This window comes from Scylla paramamosain, chromosome 4 (genome assembly GCF_035594125.1).
Source record: "Scylla paramamosain isolate STU-SP2022 chromosome 4, ASM3559412v1, whole genome shotgun sequence".
NCBI lineage: Eukaryota > Metazoa > Arthropoda > Malacostraca > Decapoda > Portunidae > Scylla > Scylla paramamosain.
In genome coordinates this window covers 20,963,609-20,983,046 of record NC_087154.1, presented here as the reverse complement: position 1 = coordinate 20,983,046, position 19,438 = coordinate 20,963,609, and the positions used below count along the sequence as shown (strand labels likewise).

The following is a 19,438-nucleotide window of genomic DNA, read 5'->3' as shown; positions in this document are numbered from 1 at the left end:
CTTCCTAATTAATTGACCTCCTCCCTCGTCCTGTTTGTTAGGTTGGCCTGCTCCTGCTGCTCCCGTCTTGCTTAATTCTCCCAGCCTGCTCCTCCCGACCTGATTCTCCCTGCCTGGTCCTCGCGGCCTACTGCTGCTGTCTCCCTTCTCACCTGTTCGCGGCTCACCTGGTTATCGTGTTATGTGTTGTGTTGTGTCGTGTCGTGTCGTGTCGTGGTGTGTGTGTGTGTGTGTGTGTGTGTGTGTGTGTGTGTGTGTGTGTGTGTGTGTGTGTGTGTGTGTGTTTTGGAGACAGACGGGCGTTTAATGGGATTGCGCAGAGACATGTGTGAGTTTGCGGTGCGTGTGCCCTTGTTTTTCATGCTGCCTTGTTTACACACACACACACACACACACACACACACACACACACACACACACACACACACACACACACACACACACACACACACACACACACACACACACACACACACACATCTGGCTGTCTGTCGCTTTACGAATTGTTATTTCGCACGCCGAGAGTAACTGAGTGTGAGTGAGACGAAGGAAAACAGTGCACTCAGCCAGCAACGTCTTAGTCTCATTGCCTTCTTCTTCACCTCGTCCTTTCGTAACGTGGTACAGTGTGAGGAAAACTTAGCCATTTTTACTGCTATGGCTGTTCTCTCTTACCCTTCAAATTGCTGTGAATTGATTGCATGAGAACAGAAAAAGAGAATAAGAGGTTACTTTTGGGTTTTCGAGACTACGTAACTGTTAGATTAGAAGAATAGTACAAAAATGTGTAAAAAAATTTGTAGGGATGAGAAATATTGCCTAAAAGTTCGTATTTTTCTAGGTTACAGAATTGTTTAGGAAGACTGCCTCAAAAGTGTCTAAAGTTGTAGGTGTGGAAAAAAACTGTCTACAAGTGAGAAAAGTAACCATCTCTTCATGCCATCCAGTCAGCACTCCCTCCATCTACTTCTGCCAGTTCTTCTTCTATACTCGTCACCCCTTCCTGTATACTCGTCACCCCTTCCTATACTCGTCACCCCTTCCTCTATACTTGTCACAACTTCCTCTATACTCATCACCCCTTCCTGTATACTCGTCATCCCTTCCTGTATACTCGTCACCCCGTTCAGCAGCCTCGTCGCCGGAGTTTGACAATAAGATGAACGGCAGCGAATTTTTTTCCGTGGTAGAGTAAGAAGCAGAGCGTGACATGCGAAGTGGCGGAAGAAGGGGAGTCACGGCACACAGGAGACCCGCTGCTTTATGACCCGAGGTTGGCGGCGCACCTGTGTGGACTGTGTGCTGCCGCTGTCCAGGTGTTACTGGCGCAGAGAGGCTGTGGATGCATCTCAAGTAACTTAACATTATATACCCTGACTCAACCTTACTTTGCCTTAACTTACTTTACCTTACTTTACAGTGCATTACCTTACCTTATTTAAAATCACTTTACCTTGCCTTACTGTACCTAGACTAATTTTACCTCATCTTACCTTACCTTACCTTACCTCACCTCACCTCACCTCACCTCACCTCACCTCACCTCACCTTGACACACTTTACCAAATTTAACCTTACCCAACCCCCACCCCACTATACATCACCTCTCCTAACCTAACCTCACCAAACCTAACCTCCATACTCTACACTAGGGAAGCCCACAATCATTGATAGCATGTAGGTATGAAAAAGTGAGGAAAAAGCAAGGCTGTGAGTGGTGAGTGGTGTACAGGGAGACAAACGAGAGTGAGAACTGAATGCGTGCCGAGGGGAAAGAGGGACAGGAGGAGGAGAGGAGGAGGGGAAGTGTCCTTGCTTCATTTATTACTAGTGTGTCCGGTTCGGCGGCGGTAGTGCTGACGGGAGTGTGGTGGTGGGGGGTGTTGTATGTCGCGCCTCTCCTTGTACTCACTCACTCAGGGCTCGCATGGTTAGTTTGTGCCAGGGAGGGAAGAAAGCCGGCCGCGTGTGTGTTGTTGTGCTGCTGGTGGCGCTGCTGGCGAGGACGGTGCTGGTGTAGTGTGGACAGTGAAGAAAGTGGCGAAGATGATGTGGATTTCTCGAGTGTGGTGTAGCGGTGTGTGTTACCTCGTGTGTGTGTGTGTGTGTGTGTGTGTGTGTGTGTGTGTGTGTGTGTGTGTGTGTGTGTGTGGGGTCACTCAGGCTGTTAGACAAAGGTGCGGTAGGTCAGATAATAGGTCATCGTCATCATCAGCAGCAGCCTGTATGAGTTCACTGCAGGACAAAAGCCTCGCCAGCCCTCTCCACTCATCTCTGTCGGCTGTGGCGGGCGGTGTAGGGCTGTGGGGGGCGCGGCTGTAGGGGCCCAGCCAATACTCCGCCACACGGGCTTACGAGATTATATTGAGGGAGGCACATTCAGTAGACGTGTATGAAGAATCACTGTAGCGCGTTTTGGTGAGAGTAGAGAGGCGATGGGTTGTTTTGGTGGTAAAATGTGGGGTGTGTGTGTGGCCAGTGGTGGTTACTGTTGTTGTCATTAATACTGTATTGTTGTTACTATTATTATTATTATTGTTGTTATTGTTATTATTATTTTTATTATTATTATTATTATTATTATTATTATTATTATTAGGATTAGTAGTAGCAGTAGCAGTAGTAGTAGCAGGGTAGTAGTGGAGACGTGGGGTCCCCAGCTGCCTGGGCCGCGTCCGGCAGGTCTGAGTTGTGTATTTTCCTTGGTGTTACCAGATCAGGCGAGGATAGGTCAAGTTAGGTTAGGGTCAACTCAGACCTGCCGGACACGGTCCAGCCAACCGGGGACCCCACGTCTCCACTAGTGCCAGTAGTAGTAGTAGTAGTAGTAGTAGTAGTAAAATGATGATAGAATCAGAATTAACTGAAATATTATCTGTTGTTACAGTGCAATGGTAGAAAATAACTCAGAGAGGGCAAGCATATCTCCGTCAATGCCACTGTCAACAAAATCCTAAATTTTGCCTCAAAATCTTGAAATTTAATACTTTTGCCCACCTTTTCCCGAAATTTAATTAAAGTATGTTCCTTTAATGTTTTGACATTTAATGTTTTGGCAGACAGACAGACAGACTAACACGGATTCATCTGCTGTCTTGTCCAGTTTTATAAAATGAAAAATAGTAATGATAATGATAACAATAAAAATATAATAATAATGATAACAATAGTAACTACAATAACAACAATAATGATATTATCAACAATTGTTTTGTGTATTTTTTATATTCATTGTCACTACTACTACTACTACTGTACCACCTTCCACCTTGCTCCTCCACCTCCAACCATCACCTCCTGTACCACTGTGTGTGTGTGTGTGTGTGTGTGTGTGTGTGTGTGTGTTTACGTGTGTGTGTGTGTCTGCTTCGGCCTGGTTGTAGTAAACAGGCTTTTCTGGTAAGCCAGCGTTATCTTGTCTCCATATCAATTTTACACAGTTTTGTTGCAATCTCACGCATATTCCTTCCTCGTACCACCTCCGCCTTCACCATCACCATCACCATCATCATCATCTGGTTTTATATATCCTTACAAAGATTGTGGGAAGATTTTGTATTTATTTCTCAGTTTTCCTTTTTTTTTTATATATATTTTTATAAGTGTAATATTTTTTTTGTCACATTATCTTTCATTGCTTCTTTCGTTCTTCCATTTTCATCCATTGTGTCATCATTTCATTTGTATCCAGTTGTTCCTGTTTTTCTCTCATTCGATATCGACTAACTTTTTTTTCTTTTACTTTTATTTTAATAGTAAAAATAAGTTTCACTTTTTTTTTTGTCTTAGTATAATGAAATTTTTTTTTTGCCTCACTTTTCAGTAGTCAGTTTTGCACCATTAACACAATTTCTTTTAATTCCATCAAAATAGGGCGACATTAGCACATCTTCACATTCCTGGACACAATTAGCAAAGCCTCAGTATGTAGTATGTAAGTACAGAGAGAGAGAGAGAGAGAGAGAGAGAGAGAGAGGGAGAGGGAGAGGGAGAGGGAGAGGGAGAGAGAGAGAGAGAGAGAGAGAGAGAGAGAGAGAGAGAGAGAGAGAGAGAGAGAGAGAGAGAGAGAGAGAAGTAGACAGACAGACAGAGAGAGGGAGAGGATGAAGGTGAAAATAATTGCCTCAGATTTGTGTCTGTGGCTGTTTTGAATTTTTTTTCCGCCACCAAACAATCCCATGGGAGGCAGATGAAACGCACCGACTACTCTTACTGATGTGGACTCTGCTTCCCATGAAAAAAAAAAACATATATCTATATATATATATATATATATATATATATATATATATATATATATATATATATATATATATATATATATATATATATATATATATATATATATATATATATATATATATATATATATAAACACACACACACACACACACACATTACACAATAAAGATAATAATACAGGAAGAGAAAATTAGATTAGATGATTTCCTTTGGTGTGGTGCCTTGGCTGCTGATAGAGAAGAGATGCTTTGAGGGAGGTTTTCGTTCAGCTGTATAGACAAGATAGAAAATTAGCTGTAGATGTGAAGTAATAAATTTTCCTCTTCTGCTGTGCCTTGGAACAGCCGGACAGCTGATAGAGAAGAGTGGATGAGCTTGAAAGAATGCCTTTGTCTTATAGTAGAAACTAGTGGTGTTTTCTTGATAAAGGTTTATTTAAAAATAAAGCGTGATTAGGTATAATTAGCTCATTGTTATCTGTATCTCCTAGAGATAATGTTAATGAGTTCTCTACGTTGTTGGTGTGAAGTGCTCAATGGTTCATGAAGGACAGGCAGCGGCAATGAGACAGTTCCTTATGCATTCACTTGTAGGTTTTAGTATTTGATTTATAACCAGTGCGTGCATAACACACACACACACACACACACACACACACAATAAATAAGTTGGATAACACTTTTTTTCAAGCAGTATAGATTTCTAGCTGTCTGTTTTTGTTTTAGCAGTGTGTTAGCAGTGTGTGTGTGTGTGTGTGTGTGTGTGTGTGTGTGTGTGTGTGTGTGTGTGTGTGTGTGTGTGTGTGTGTGTGTGTGTGTGTGTGTGTGTTCGGCCCTTCATGTGCGTTGGTGTGCGTCGTAATCTCGAGCAGACTTGTAGGGAGGGAGACACGAAAGCGTGTGTGTACACACACACACGGATTCCGCCACTCTCCTCGGTCGTCCCATATTCGCAAGTGTGGTACAATTTTCAGTATAAAATGTGAACAAGTTAATATCTGCCCCTTGTTCATGCATTATTCAAATCAGGTCTCCACATTACCTTTAACTCACTTTTTTAATCTTTTTCTACTTTCTCTCTCTCTCTCTTGCTTGAAATATGAATGTGCGAGAAGGAAATAATATAGTGTAAAATTACGCTGTTAATCCCGTGGGTGGGTGCTGAGACCGTGTGGTGCAGTACGTGGAAGAGGCTCTCAGTCAGTGGCGGGGCCAGGCGGGAGGTGCTGGGTGTGGCGGGTCAGTGTCGCCTCACTGGTGCTGCAGCTCAGGTACTACTGCTGCTCGCGGGCCCCGCTGGGGCCTTTGTAGCGTGGCTGTGACCTAGAACACGACAGAAAGCTTAACGCGAGTGTGTGGTGTTGTGCTGCGTGTGGTGGCTTGAGGCGTAGCGTTTGTCTGTGTGTGAGTGAGTGTTTGTGTGTTGGTGAGCCGTGGACAGACAGGTGAAGGTGGCAGTGCTCCGCGGGCTGGTCGTCGCCGCCCGGAGGCAGCAGCAGCAGCAGCAGCAGCAGCAGCACCACCACCACCACGAGGCTTGCATGTCGCCAGGTGGTGGCCATTGATTGGGATTCCGCACACGTCTGACTTATCTTGTTAACATGTTTTGGTAATTACAGGTGATGAAATAATAGTGAGTGATGAGGGCGAGGCAGCGGAGCAGAGTCACTTAGTGTTGTGCTTCCCGCCGCTGTCGTCGCCGCCGTCTCCGTCACCAGGTGCCGGGAAGTGAGCAGCGCGAGGGACACGCGGCGATGACGTGCACAGTTATCATGTCATGTGGAAAGAACATTTAGAGAACATTGATCGAGGCGTGATACAGCCAAGGCCCTGACGGAGACACTTCGGTGTGCCTGCGTATGGCGTGCTGGTGACGTCATGGGTCACGTTTAGTGTGGCACGGCGGCGGCCTGAGCCACAGGGCCGCCGCCGCCGCCCGGCCCGCCGCGCCCCTCACTTCCTCTGCGGACCTTGTGCCATTCACTCCACCTCCTCCTTCCACCGTCAGCCACCTCCACTATCACTCTTGCTGCAGTCCAACACTTGCTTCCAGACTTGGCTCCATGCACCGCCACCATAAACATTAACAGCCAGATGAATCACATTGCTCCAGAAAGCTGATTTGTCAATAGTAATTACACATGATTACCTGCGAATGGCGGAGATCGATGCTAATGTAATGGAGGTACCCGTGAAGGCACTGGAGGTCAAGTCACGCTAGGTGTTCCCGAGGCCAAGCATCGCCCGCCTCACACACTCACACAAAGACTCACCTGTGGCCGCCCCTATCCCGACACCTCGCCCTCCCTCCACCAATATTTTGCCTCCATTCATTTATTTAACTCACTAAACTGGCAGCATCGCGGGCCACCTGACTCAACAACTCACCCCCGTCACGCCAACCCGCGGCTTCTCCGTCGCCAGCCATCGTTACCAGCCACATTATCATTCTCACGCCAGCCCTCCCCGCCCCCCGCACGCCAACACACGCTGGGGTGTCGTGACTCTGCGCCAGTGTGTCTTGGCGGACTATTACTGCGGCTCATCGTGCATGAAACTGGTGCATCTGGTGCTCGGCGCGGCCCGTGTGGCGGTGACTCTGAGTTCGAGGAAAGAGACTGACTGACTCTTGAGGTCAAGCCCGACGCTCTGGTTGCGGAACAGACGGTGGTGCCGTGCGGGCCGGCGTGCGGGAGGCCGAGGCGTGCCGCAGAGCCGTGGACGGAGGACTGGCGCCCCACGAGCAGAAGGTCGTCTCAGAGGAAGACAAGGAGCTCGGTGTGTCGCAGATCATGTCAGTTGGTGTTCTCCCAACCAGCAGATTTTTTCATTGGGAAAGTGCCAGGAAACCTGCCATCACCCGCTGCGCCTACCGGTCCTCCTCTCCACACCACCAGCCCGCGGGAGTGTCTCACCTCCACACCCAGTACCCGTGCCCTCACCACCGCCACCACCATCACCACCACCGGCCGCGGCGGCGACACTTCACAGGGGAGTCCCCGCCGTGGCCGCGACGGTCCAGCGAGGCTGCCCCGCCGTCCCTCGCCTCCTCGTGTTTTACCGACTCGTCCAGTCTTCTCACTGCAGACTCGCTCACGCTGAGCAGCGAGGTCTCTTCCGGGGCAGAGCGATTCCCCAGAAGTTCTGGCACACTATTCGTAACAAGAAATCCCTTTGTCGGCAGCAGGATGGCCACCGGCGCCCCGAGGAGCACCACTGAGGGGCCGCGGGGCACGTCCACTGCTGCGGCTAGGGAGGTGAAGCAGTACCTCAACAGCACGCTGTTCCCGCGGCCTTCTTCCACCCTGCAGGGCTACGCCTCGCTCTACCACCGCCTCAAGAAGCTGCCCGCCGCCCACAGGAAGGCCCTCCAGCGGAGCAAGGCGTCCGCTCAGGCGGGGGCAGACTCTGACCCTACCGCCACGCGTCCTGACGGCCAGGGGGAGTCAGACTTGGATGACGTGGACTCTCTGGAGGGCCGCATGCCCTCACCGCCCCGCCTGGAGATTCACATATATGTGCCCACCGCCGCCGCCGCTGCCGCTGCTGCCGCCACTCACGAAGAGGATGGCGCAGCGCCACTTTAAGACTCTTGCGTCGCTACATTTCTGGACTGTATCCTTTAGCATGTGTTGCTCTCGTCGGTAGCTTTCGTAGTGTCATGCAGAGAGTGTGTGTGATTCAGCCCAGCAGTATTAAAGCCTCAGCCCGAGCTCTGAGCAGCGTCTTGTCACTATGGTTAATTTTGTACGAGGTCTTATTGCCTGCAGGTGGACAGACCACGTGTTCCGCCGCCCAGTGACCAGACCACACAGCCCCGCCCTGTGCCTCGGATTGATAGTAACACGCCTAGAGAGAGGAAGTCATGATAGTCATAAAGGTCGTCGGTCTTGGTCTTTGCGTGTTGGTCGTGCTTGAAAAGAAATGGCCTCTGTAGAACTTTTGTTGTGTGAAAAGTGAAGTATGTTATTTTTATCGCATTGCATATACGTATGTATAAAAAATTGTATATTTGGTGTGCCAGACAGCCTCGCGGAGAACATTCATGTGTTGTGCTGAGCTGCGTTTAGTTTGTCGGTGCGAAAAGTGTTTGGCGCGGCGGGAGGCTGACAACAGGGAGCGTGCCGGTAAGAGAAAGACCTCAGCCTCTGTCTGTCATCGACACCAAGCAAGAAACCATTACCGCCGCTTGAACTGAAACGACACATAATGTAAAGCAAAGAACAGCGCGGCTTCCCCTTGAGAGTGAGAGAGTGGTGTGCACGAGAACCTCACTGAAACACTCCAGCTTTTGTGCAAATTATAGACGATCACGGCCCCCCATCGCGGCGAGGAAGGGACACCGCGCCAACACGATAGAAATACGCGCTGACCTCGTGGGTTTAAGTGGTGACCTTGGGGTGTAATGGCCGTCACGCAGGTGTTCTCCATCACACACCACTCACCTGTGTCTCCTGCTTAATGTCTGGGCTACGTAGGGACCCAGGCTGCCAGTCGTGAGTACGTGGGGTGACGGCACTAACTACAAGAAACTAAACAACGTCTTGTCACCCAGACCTCACCCTGTCCTGCTACAGCCTATGGACGTGCATCTGTCGAAGGCAAGCAGCGGAGGGCGCGTTGAGGGGTGTGGGAGGCAGGCCGCGAGGTGTAGGTGTGTGATGCATTACCTGGACACACGTGGTAATCACTGCGCTCCGGTCCCCGCGCCCCCATAATTCCGCGCTGCTTGCTGAGGCGTGGGGTTCGAGGGCGGTGAGTCAGGACGCCGCTTGGAGACTTTTCGCACCTTCCTCCTCCTCCTCCTCCTTCTCCTTCTCCTTCTCCTTCTCCTTCTCCTTCTCCTCCTCCTCCTCCTCCTCCTCCTCCTCCTCCTCCTCCTCCTCCTCCTCCTCCTCCTCCTCCTCCTCCTCCTCCTCCTCCTCCTGGTGTTAATCAACCCTTGCATTGGTCACCTCTTCTCACTCCTTCACTCTCATCCATCACTCTTGTTGTCCTTGTTCATCATCATCCTTGTTCTCCTCTCCCACTTTTTTTTTCAGGTTTACACTTGTGTCTTATTCATTCTTGTGCTGCTTCTTATCTTCCTACTACTCATTGTCTTCTTGCTCCTTGTTTTCATTTTCTTTATTCTCTTCCTCATCGTCGCCGTCCTCGTATTCTTCGTCATTGTTTATCCTCGTCACCTTCCACCTTCTCATAATTCCTTGTATTTTCTTTCCCTCCTCCTCCTCCTCCTCCTCCTCCTCCTCCTCCTCCTCCTCCTCCTCCTCCTCCTCCTGAAATTCGCCTCTAACATGTTACTTTTCTTTTTTCCTTCTTTTTTCCTTTTGCGAGTTAAACATGAGCGTTCATGCACGTTTATTCTGGAAATGTCTCATGCAATAACAAGTCAGGAACTCATGCCACGTGTGCTATGCCTTGTAATACCCACCGAACATTACACACACACACACACACACACACACACACATAAGAGCTTCATGCAAAAAATCATAATCAAAGAGAAGTTTTATGTCTTACTAAAATTAAATATTCAACCCACTCATTTTTTTTTTGTTACTCACTCACTCACTCACTCACTTGCTCACTCACTACCTCGCTCACTCACTCACTCACTCACTCACTACCTCACTCACTCACTCGCTCGCTCACTCACTCACTCACTCACTCACTTGCTCACCACCTCATTCACTGACTCACTTGTTCACTCACTCACTCACTCACTCGCTCACTCACTCACTCACTCACTCACTCACTCACTCACTCACTCACTCACTCACTCATCCATCATCCTCTCACTCACTCACTCACTCATTCGCTCGCTCACTCACTCACTCACTACCTCACTCACTCACTCACTCACTCACTCACTCACTCACTAACTCACTCACCCTCTCACTCACTACGTCACAAACTCACTCACTCACTACGTCACAAACTCACTCACTCACTCACTCACTCACTCACTCACTCACTCACTCACTCACTCACTCACTCGCTCGCTCACTCACTCACTCACTCACTCACTCACTCACCCACTCACCCTCTCACTCACTACCTCACAAACTCACTCACTCACTTATTCACGCTCTTACTTGCTCACTCATTCAGTCACTCCCACTCAGTCATTCAGTCTTTCACATTTACTCGCCCTCTTGCGCTTCCAACTCATCCACCTAATTTATCCACTTTCACTCTCAGTCACGCGCTCACTCGCTCTATCGCTCATTCACTCACTTATCCACATGTACTCTTTCAATCTACTCACTCAACTCATCCACTTAACTTCCACTTATTCACCCATCCACCCATTAACCCTTTCACTCACTCCTGATCCCCCTCCTCTTCCGCCCTCTTGCATCTTAACATAGTCTTTCCAGCCCCATTTTCCAATCTTCCAGCGCCTCCTCCGTTCACCTCCCCGCACTTCCTCCCAGGTTAGTTGTACCACTGAAGAACTCCTGTGGCGAGAGTTAGTTCATTCTCACGCCCTCATCTCTGCCTCCCCCTTCCCTCCCTCCCTCCCTCCTACGCCTCTTGTGATGCACTGAAGAGGAAGATAAGTGGAGGCCGACCCAGCTATTGACTCTCTCTCGTGTTGTGTGGTGATGCTTGTGATATATATGTATTATAAAGTGTATGTTATTGATATATGTATGTATATGTGTATATTAAACTGGTGTATATTTTATCTGTCTGTTCGTCTCTCTCTCTCTCTCTCTCTCTCTCTCTCTCTCTCTCTCTCTCTCTCTCTCTCTCTCTCTCTCTCTCTCTCTCTCTTTCTCTTTCTCTTGCTCGTGCTCTTTCAGCCTGCCCTAGAGTATGCAGTGTTTTAAATAGAGACGTTCTTTATCCCGTGCCATGCAGAGTTACCATTATTGAAAGTTTAGCGTGTTTGTAAAGGAGCAGATTAATGACGCTGTGGACAGGTGCTGCAGGTGGAGGTGAAATAAATTATATATCAAGTGTTCCATGCCTTCATTCCCACGAGAGAGAGAGAGAGAGAGAGAGAGAGAGAGAGAGAGAGAGAGAGAGAGAGAGAGAGAGAGAGAGAGAGAGAGAGAGAGAGAGAGAGAGAGAGAATTAAGCCTTGTACTCATCCTTTGTTTAAGTTATATTGGAAACACATGCAGATACACATGTTTAATACACACACACACACACACACACACACACACACACACACACACACACACACACACACACACACACACACACACACACACACACACACACACACACACACACACACAGGTTGGCGCTGCTCAGGTACTACTAATCTTACCTGTGTTGATTTGTGTGACTTATCATTATGATAGTGAGGAACGGTACCAACCCCCCCCTTCCTCCTCCTCCTCCTCTGTTTCTTTTCTTTTTCTTTCTTTCTTTCCTTTTTCTGTCTGCCTTTCTATCTTTCATTCTTTTCTTTCTATTCGTCCTTCCTTCCTTCCTGCCTGTGTATGTTTTCTTTTTCTTTCTTTCCTTCTTTTTTTTTTTTGCTCTCCTCCTCCTCCTCCTCCTCCTCCTCCTCCTCCGGTATTCGTATTGTTTATTTTTGCGAGGTTTTATTTAATTTAACTTTGCCAATAAATTCCTTTGTATATCAGCACTGCGTGTTCTTGACTGGTGAGCGACGGTGTATTGCTGTTACGTCACATCACCTCCTCCTCCTCCTCCTCCTCCTCCTCCTCCTCCTCCTCCTCCTCCTCCTCCTCCTCCTCCTCCTCCTCCTCCTCCTCCTCCTCCTCCCATTCATCAATTCCTCTGACGTTTATTGACCTTATCACTTAACGCTCTTTCACTGCATATTACTCAACCATCAACTTATTTTCTTATCGCTTTTAACTCACAAGTCACCAGCTTAATTTGCTCCTCAAGACCTCCAAGTGACGTGAGCCTCGTAGGGGAAAGAATGTCTGAAAAAAAAAGAAAATGTGTGGCTTTCAAGGTATGCTATCTGAACTATCCCAGGTGACAAGGCTTTCCCAGAGTATGAGCGTTGATTGCAGGTGAGGCTTGATTACCTGGAGTAGTCTACGTGTGGTGGAGGGCTGTGAGGGTGAGGTGCGGACTGGTGGTGGTGGTGGTGGTTGTGGTAGTGGTGGGGTGCTTGTAGTGTATGTGTCTGTGTGTGTGTGAGGGGACGTAGTGACTGGGGAGAATATAGTAGTAGTAGTAGTAGTAGTAGTAGTAGTAGTAGTAGTTGTTGTTGTTGTTGTTGTTGTTGTTGTTATTATTGTAATAGCAGTGTAAAGGTAGCAGGCATGAGGAGTCTCCGTGTGTGTGTTTGTGTGTGTCTGTGATGAGGAAGAAGAGGAAGAAGAAGAAGAAGGCGCAGAAGATGGGTGGGAGGATTGATGAGTGGTGGCGTGGCGTGTCTGCTGGGTAGTTACTCTTGTTTAGCCTCCTCCTCCTCCTCCTCCTCCTCCTCCTCCTCCTCCTCCTCCTCCTCCTCCTCCTCCTCCTCCTCCTGCAGCAGCTCATTACCCACCTCGTATTTCCTGCGCCTTCCTGCCTTTCATCCGAATCATTTTATTATCAGTTTTTCACCCTAATCACCTAATGGCTCTCCTCCGCCGTGCAATTACTCGTATCCTCGAGAGCAAGAACATTTTCAAGATTATGGAAACTCCCGCCTGACGTTAAAGTGGCGGATTAGGAGGAGGAGGAGGAAGAGGAGGAGGAGGAGGAGGCGATGATTGCGGTATAGTAGGCAGGGAAGATACACACTTTCACTTTTCATTGTTTGTAGTGGCAAGGCTGTGTCTTCCCTCAAGGTTCCATTATCAAGTAAACGCTTCCTCTGCCACTCCCAGTCAGCAAGGAACAGTCGCCCCAGAGAATTTTGCTGAATAAGTACCGCAATTTTCTGTCTAACAAGGTGCTTTAGGGAGTTGTTTGTTTACGCTGGAGTCTGTCTTTTTGTTTGGGTGAGCTGGATGGTAAGGTGTGTGTGTGTGTGTGTGTGTGTGTGTGTGTGTGTGTGTGTGTGTGTTTTAATTTATTTCTTGTTTGGTTATTTATTTATTTACTTGGAATCTTCTATAATACCTTTCGGAAAACGTCATAATGAGTGAGGTTTTTATTTTGATATTTGTTTATTTATCTATTTATTTATTTTGCTCTTCATCAGATTCCTTGACTCGTGAACAAATTATTTCTTGGGTTTATATCTTCCGTAGAGCATCATTGTGTTAGTGTATCTCTTTATCTGCATGTATCGTTATTCGTATCCTTTATTTGCTTCTCTGCCTTGGTCTGATGTTCCTTCCCTCGTTATTGTGTCTTAACTTCGTCATTTTTAGTCATTTTTGGTTGTCTTATCTCGTTCATTTGTTACTCTGTTTAATTTGGTGTGTTTTTTTTTTTTTTTTGCTTGCCTTTCCATTCTACTCTTTCATTATGCTTCCCTCGTTTTCGTCTTTGTTGTCATTGTGTTTTTTTTATTCGTGCGCTCCCTCTTCCTTTCCTCGTATACTCTTTTATCACTGCTCGTTTCCGTCTCACAAATCACTTTTATTTTCGCACTTCCTGCCTTTCTCTTTCTTTGTATGTATCATTTTTTTTTACCTGTGATTATTATTATTATTTTTTTATCAGCACTTTTCTCTCTTTTTCTTTGCTCGTGTATTCTCTTTTCCTTTTTGTTCGTACATGTCACTTAGTTTTATCTTAATTTTCCTCATTCATTCAGTACATTCAGTCTTTTGTTTATCATAACGCCTCACACTCCTCCAATGATGTGTTTTTGTTTGTCAGCGAATAACGTGGATATCTTTATGAGGTTGAGAGAGAGAGATGCGTAGGTATTAACTCGTTCTTACTACTGTGGGTGTTAATGTTCCCTCACGCTGTTTGCTAAAGGCGGCGAACACACGAAGAAGACGTTTTCGCTCTCCTACGTGAACTTTCTCCTTTGCAGCGTGATGAAGTGAACCTTGTGACTGATGTGGCTTCTAATTTATAAGATGGTGTGGTGTAAGTTGATTTGGAAAGACACCATTGATCTGTCGAGTGATTCACGTATCTTATTTCCTGAAGTTTAATCGACCGTCTTCTTGTTTGTTCTTGTTCTTCTTGTTCTTGTTCTTGTTCTTGTTCTTCTTGTCTTCTTTCGTCGTTTTCCTAGAGTGAGAAGGAGGTTAGCGCCATGTACGAGTCTCCACCAGTTGTTTCTGTGCCTCGCATCTTCCTCTGTGACTCACATCCTTTCCTGTTCTGCCGCAATTCCATCCCTCCATCTCACTCTCGGTCTTCTCGATCGTCTCTTGTTACCCGAGTGAAGTAACAAGTACCATGCGTATATTCCGTAGCAGACCAGTGGTTAATAGATTGGTTTCAGGATTCTTACAGTTTAGTCAATTCTTTGTTAAAATAGTTTTGGTGTGTGTGTGTGTGTGTGTGTGTGAGCGGGGCTGGCTAGCGTGTTGCCGTGCGCCGTAATATTTTAATGTGAACTCTGGTCGGGTCACTGGTCATATAATTAGGGGCTGACGTTCCTGCTGAGCCGCCGCTGGGGCTGAGGTGCGCATTACCGCTCATGCACGCCTCCTCCTCCTCCTCCTCCTACTCCTCCTTCTCCTCCTCCCTCCCCATATTTTTCCTCCCCATTTCTGTCTGATTTTTAGTCCCTTCTCTTCATCACCATCTATGTCTACTCATGTCCATTTCGTCGTCCTCCTTGTCCTCTCTCTTGCTCTACATCCTCATCTGCGTCCTCGATTTTATCCTCCACCACTACAGCCACAGACACACCCAGGTTTCAAGAGGATACAAGACAGGTCGAAGTATCGGAGGTCTACAGGATACACACACACACACACACACACACACACACACACACACACACACACACACACACACACACACACACACACACACACACACACACACACACACACACACACACACACACACACACACACACACACACACACACACATGATAATAATAAGTACACGAATGTATATTTTTTCTAAACTTCTGTAAAGACATTTTTTTCGTTTGTATGTAATGAGTGAGCGTTTAGTTAACAAGTTTGTATGGTGTTGTTAAGTACACTATCAACTTTTTCCGTTCTGTTTTATGGAGGTGAGAAATACTGAATCCAAAAGAAAAATAGCCATGGTAAGTTGACGAGATGACGGACGAATTGTAGATAGTGAAAAAAAAAAAAGATGATAACCAAGACTAAATCTAAAGGAAAGAATGAACATAAATAAATAAATAGATAAACACAGCAAAATTTCAACCAAACCACGTCAGCGAGCCATGGAATAAGATGACAACATTTGACCAAATCATGAAGCAGAACACCAGGACAGTGAGGTCAAGTCCGAAGCCCAGACCAAGGTTAGGTGGATTACAATAACTAAACACCCATGACAGATCCTTCTCCTCCTCCTCCTCCTCCTCCTCCTCCTCCTCCTCCTCCTCCTCCTCCTCCTCCTCCTCCTCCTCCTCCTCCTCTTCCCACTTCCCTGAAAAGCTCCTAGTCAATACCCATGAATCTCACTAATCGCTCAACATATTATAACCAAAAACTGTCTCGGTACAAGAATTCACGTGAAGCATACCGGAAGAATTTCACAATGACACACACATTTATTTAGTCAGTTATTTTCTGACATACCACGCACAAGTAAGTACATGTTGGGCTGCCACGTGCAATAACAAGTCCTATACGTAAGATCCTAGAGAGAAACGAGTGAGTACAGTTGAGGAATAAGACTGAGTTTAGAAATGCCACGGTGTTGTATCGCAGTGTGGAGTGTGACGACGAGGAGGAAATGACCGGGGATTAGGAGAGGGATTACGAGGCTCCGGGAAACCCACGTGTGGAGGGAGAGAGGGGGGGGAGGGAGGGAGGGGGGAAGTGAGGGAAGGAGGGGGAGGTGAGGGAAGGAGGGGAAAAGTGAGGGAAGGAGGATGAGTAAGACTGTGTATGTAGATATCATTGTTGTTTGTTGAGAGAGAGAGAGAGAGAGAGAGAGAGAGAGAGAGAGAGAGAGAGAGAGAGAGAGAGAGAGAGAGAGAGAGAGAGAGATGCCTTAAAATCTAATCAATTGCTTTTTTTTTTTGTTCAAGCCTCACCTTTCCCCAAGAACAGTCCTTCCTTTCCTGCTCCTTTCCCATAAAAAAAAAAGATAAATAAAACCTCGGATGAACATGTAATCTCTGTGGTAAAAACTGATGCATTGGTTTACATTTTTTTTTTTAATTACTCACACGGTTATTACGAGAATCCTGGTTAATTTTGTAAAGCAGCGCGTGCATGTATATGGTGAGGAAGCCCCGTGACGCCCAGCACCCCGCACCACGCTACGCCATGCTGGAAGTACTGGTATTTCCCCGAAGTACTGTTATTACCATCACTCCGGGACTTTGCACTGCACTTAACCGTACCAGCGCGACCGTGAACACGTGATTACCTTCTCGGGTACTCTGAGGGATACGTGCACTTCGCCTTACAAACACTGCTCTGGTTTTTATGTAGGAAGGAAACAAACTTGAGTATTACAAAATTTAAGTATACTTGCACTCCAGCTTAGGAATCCTACTGTGTGTGTGTGTGTGTGTGTGTGTGTGTGTGTGTGTGTGTGTGTGTGTGTGTGTGAGTTTATGTGTTTTATTTAGAAAGGAGGCTAACTCAACCCTTTCATTGCTAAACATTCTTTTCTTATAATACCTTACAACTTTCCAGACTCTTCTTTTTTATACCACAGCATGTTAAACATTACTTTAGCCAAAAAGAAAATAAATAAGATCTTTTATTCTCTCTTTACCGTATCTTTCCGTGCAGACCAATTTTTATGCTGTTCTGAATGTTACCAAAAGACTACCATAGCAGAAAAAGATTAAGTATTATAAACTTTAAGGATACGTACATCTCTGATTAGGAATCGTGTTTTTTTTTATTTATTTATTTATTTATTTATTTTTTTTATAAAGAAAGACTAAGTGCTAGAAAACGTACTCTATGAATATCTCCATGTTTCCAGTAAGAAATAAGCAATATATATCGTGGGATGTGTTGATGCTCCTCCTCCTCTGTAAGAAATCCACGTTGTAGGAAGGTAAAAGAAATGAAAGAGGACTGAAAATAACACCGCTCCGTGATGAAAGTGTAACCAGGGAAGCGGAAAACAAAACTCAAGTGGTCGTTGGGCGTTGACACCACCACCACCACCACCACTACCATCACCACCACCACCACCTTGGTCCATTTTCTCCCAGCGTGGCGTGATCGAGGGACGGGAAGAGGCCGCGGCGGGGGAAGCTCGATATGGACTGACCGTTTGAGAGTCGTCAAGCGGACTTAGGAGTTTTGTCGTATTGTGTCTGACACGCCGTGGCTTGTGGTTGACCGCTGCCTGAAGGGAAAATTGCCTCGAGTAGCTCATATTCGTCTTATGCCGGGACTCCATCATAGAAAACGAGGTGAGGGGAGGGGGGAGGAGAGGAAGGGAGAGGGTGGATGGAAAGGAGGGACTAGGTGGTGGTTGGACTGTGATGATAATGGGGTGTTGGGTGTGTAAGAATTGTAGGGGGGAATGAAGGGGAAATAAAGTCAGAGAAAGGAGGTGAGTAGGAAACACAAGACCAGTAGAATGAGAGAAAGAGAGAAGTCAAGTCACGTGTTACTTCCTGCGCCTACTCACTACATAACATACGTGGAAGACTTACGGGACGAGATTCATGTCCTCGTTCTCACTTCACTTCGTCCTTCATTTCAGGTTATTCCTCCCATACTATATAGTCTTCTCAGATCGTGTCCACTGCCTCTACATAGACCCACGCCCGTTACTCCCCTACATCAGGTTCACCCGCATACAACGTTGTCCACTCTTCATCACCCATGTCAGTTTCTCCCTCGTCAAATTCCCTCCCATACCACGTCCTCCACATCTCGTCCACTCTTGCTTGTTACTCCCCCACACCAGGTTCTCTCCTCCACTTCTTCCACTCACACCAGACACCTCTCTCATACCAGGTTGTTTCCACTTCCCCGCACACCTTCCCTCCCGCACACCAGACCACCACACGACCTGTATCTCTGGACCGCTACGCTGCTCATGCGAAGGAGTGCGTGTCTGGATAGAGTTACTGCGGCTGGCGATAAGAGAGAGAGAGAGAGAGAGAGAGAGAGAGAGAGAGAGAGAGAGAGAGAGAGAGAGAGAGAGAGAGAGGGCTCACATGACCGTAAACAAATACCAGTCACGGTTTGAAGATCTAGAGACATTACAGTCCACGAGAAGGAAGAAAACTATATCAGGTTCGCCTCCTCCTCCTCCTCCTCCTCCTCCTCCTAGGGTACAAAGAAGAGAATGAAAGTGTTATACCATATCTCCTTCAATCTCTCCTGCTCCTCCTCATTATCATCCTCATCCTCTTCCTGTTCTTCCATCTGACGAAGGCGCAGCAGAGGGAGTGAGGGAGGAAAGAGAAAGTATTGTGTGATATTTCTTTCAGCTCCTCCTCCTCCTCATCTTCCTCATCATCATTATCATCATCATCATGAATATCGTCATTATCATTGTTCTCATTCTCCTCCTCCATCCCCCTGACGAAGGCGCAGCAGAGGAATAGAGGCAAGGGAGAAAAAAAACATTACATAACACTCCCTTCAGCCTCTTTAGCTCCTCCTCCTCAGTATCTCCATCCCTATCCTGTTCCTCCTCTTCCATCTGACGAAGGCGCAGCAGAGTAACAGAAAGGAGGCATGGAAGGAAGAGAGAGAGCATTGCATAACACACTCCTCAGTCCCCTCAGCCACCTGTCTTCCTGGACCCTCCACAACACATCGCACGGGGAGGGGACAGCCACAGCCCGCACAGAAGCACCACACCAGCTGACTGACTGGCTGGGACGTGGACCTCGGAGTTAATCAGGATGAGCCTCGCTGCTTCATCTTTCCGGGACTGACTGGAATGTGACGCGTTTTTACCTCCGTCTTTCCTCTGGTTTTACTTTCACTTCGTTCCCAGCACTTTTTTATTTCTTTTTCTCGCTGAAGTTACTGGGTTCTCTAAGTTCGTGACGCCTTACTGAGGTTAACTTGTGGTGAGTAATGTGTTGCTTCTTTCATTTTCTTCTATTTTTTTGTTATTTGTTTATTTATTCATCTGTTTTAGTGTGTGCGTTGTGGAATTTACTGGGTTCCGAGTTATGGAGTTTAGTTGGTGATGTGTGGT

General features: G+C 46.9%; 2 protein-coding genes across 4 annotated transcripts in view; both read left to right on the top strand.

Moving 5' to 3' along the window:
• Positions 1-11,212, top strand: part of LOC135099829 (uncharacterized) — a 29,625-nt gene extending 18,413 nt beyond the window's left edge. For 2 of the 3 annotated variants that reach the window (XM_064002410.1, XM_064002409.1), the window contains exon 2: positions 5,861-11,212. In XM_064002410.1, coding sequence (XP_063858480.1) covers positions 7,034-7,828 — 795 coding nt within the window. In that variant the 5' untranslated portion in view covers positions 5,861-7,033 and the 3' untranslated portion in view covers positions 7,829-11,212. Of the gene's footprint in view, positions 1-5,050; positions 5,513-5,860 lie in introns of those variants that run through there. The other variant, XM_064002411.1, reaches the window with a different exon arrangement.
• The window catches only part of LOC135100144 (von Willebrand factor A domain-containing protein 8-like), a 76,211-nt gene that overhangs the window by 18,887 nt on the left and 37,886 nt on the right, over positions 1-19,438 (top strand). The window lies entirely within an intron of this gene.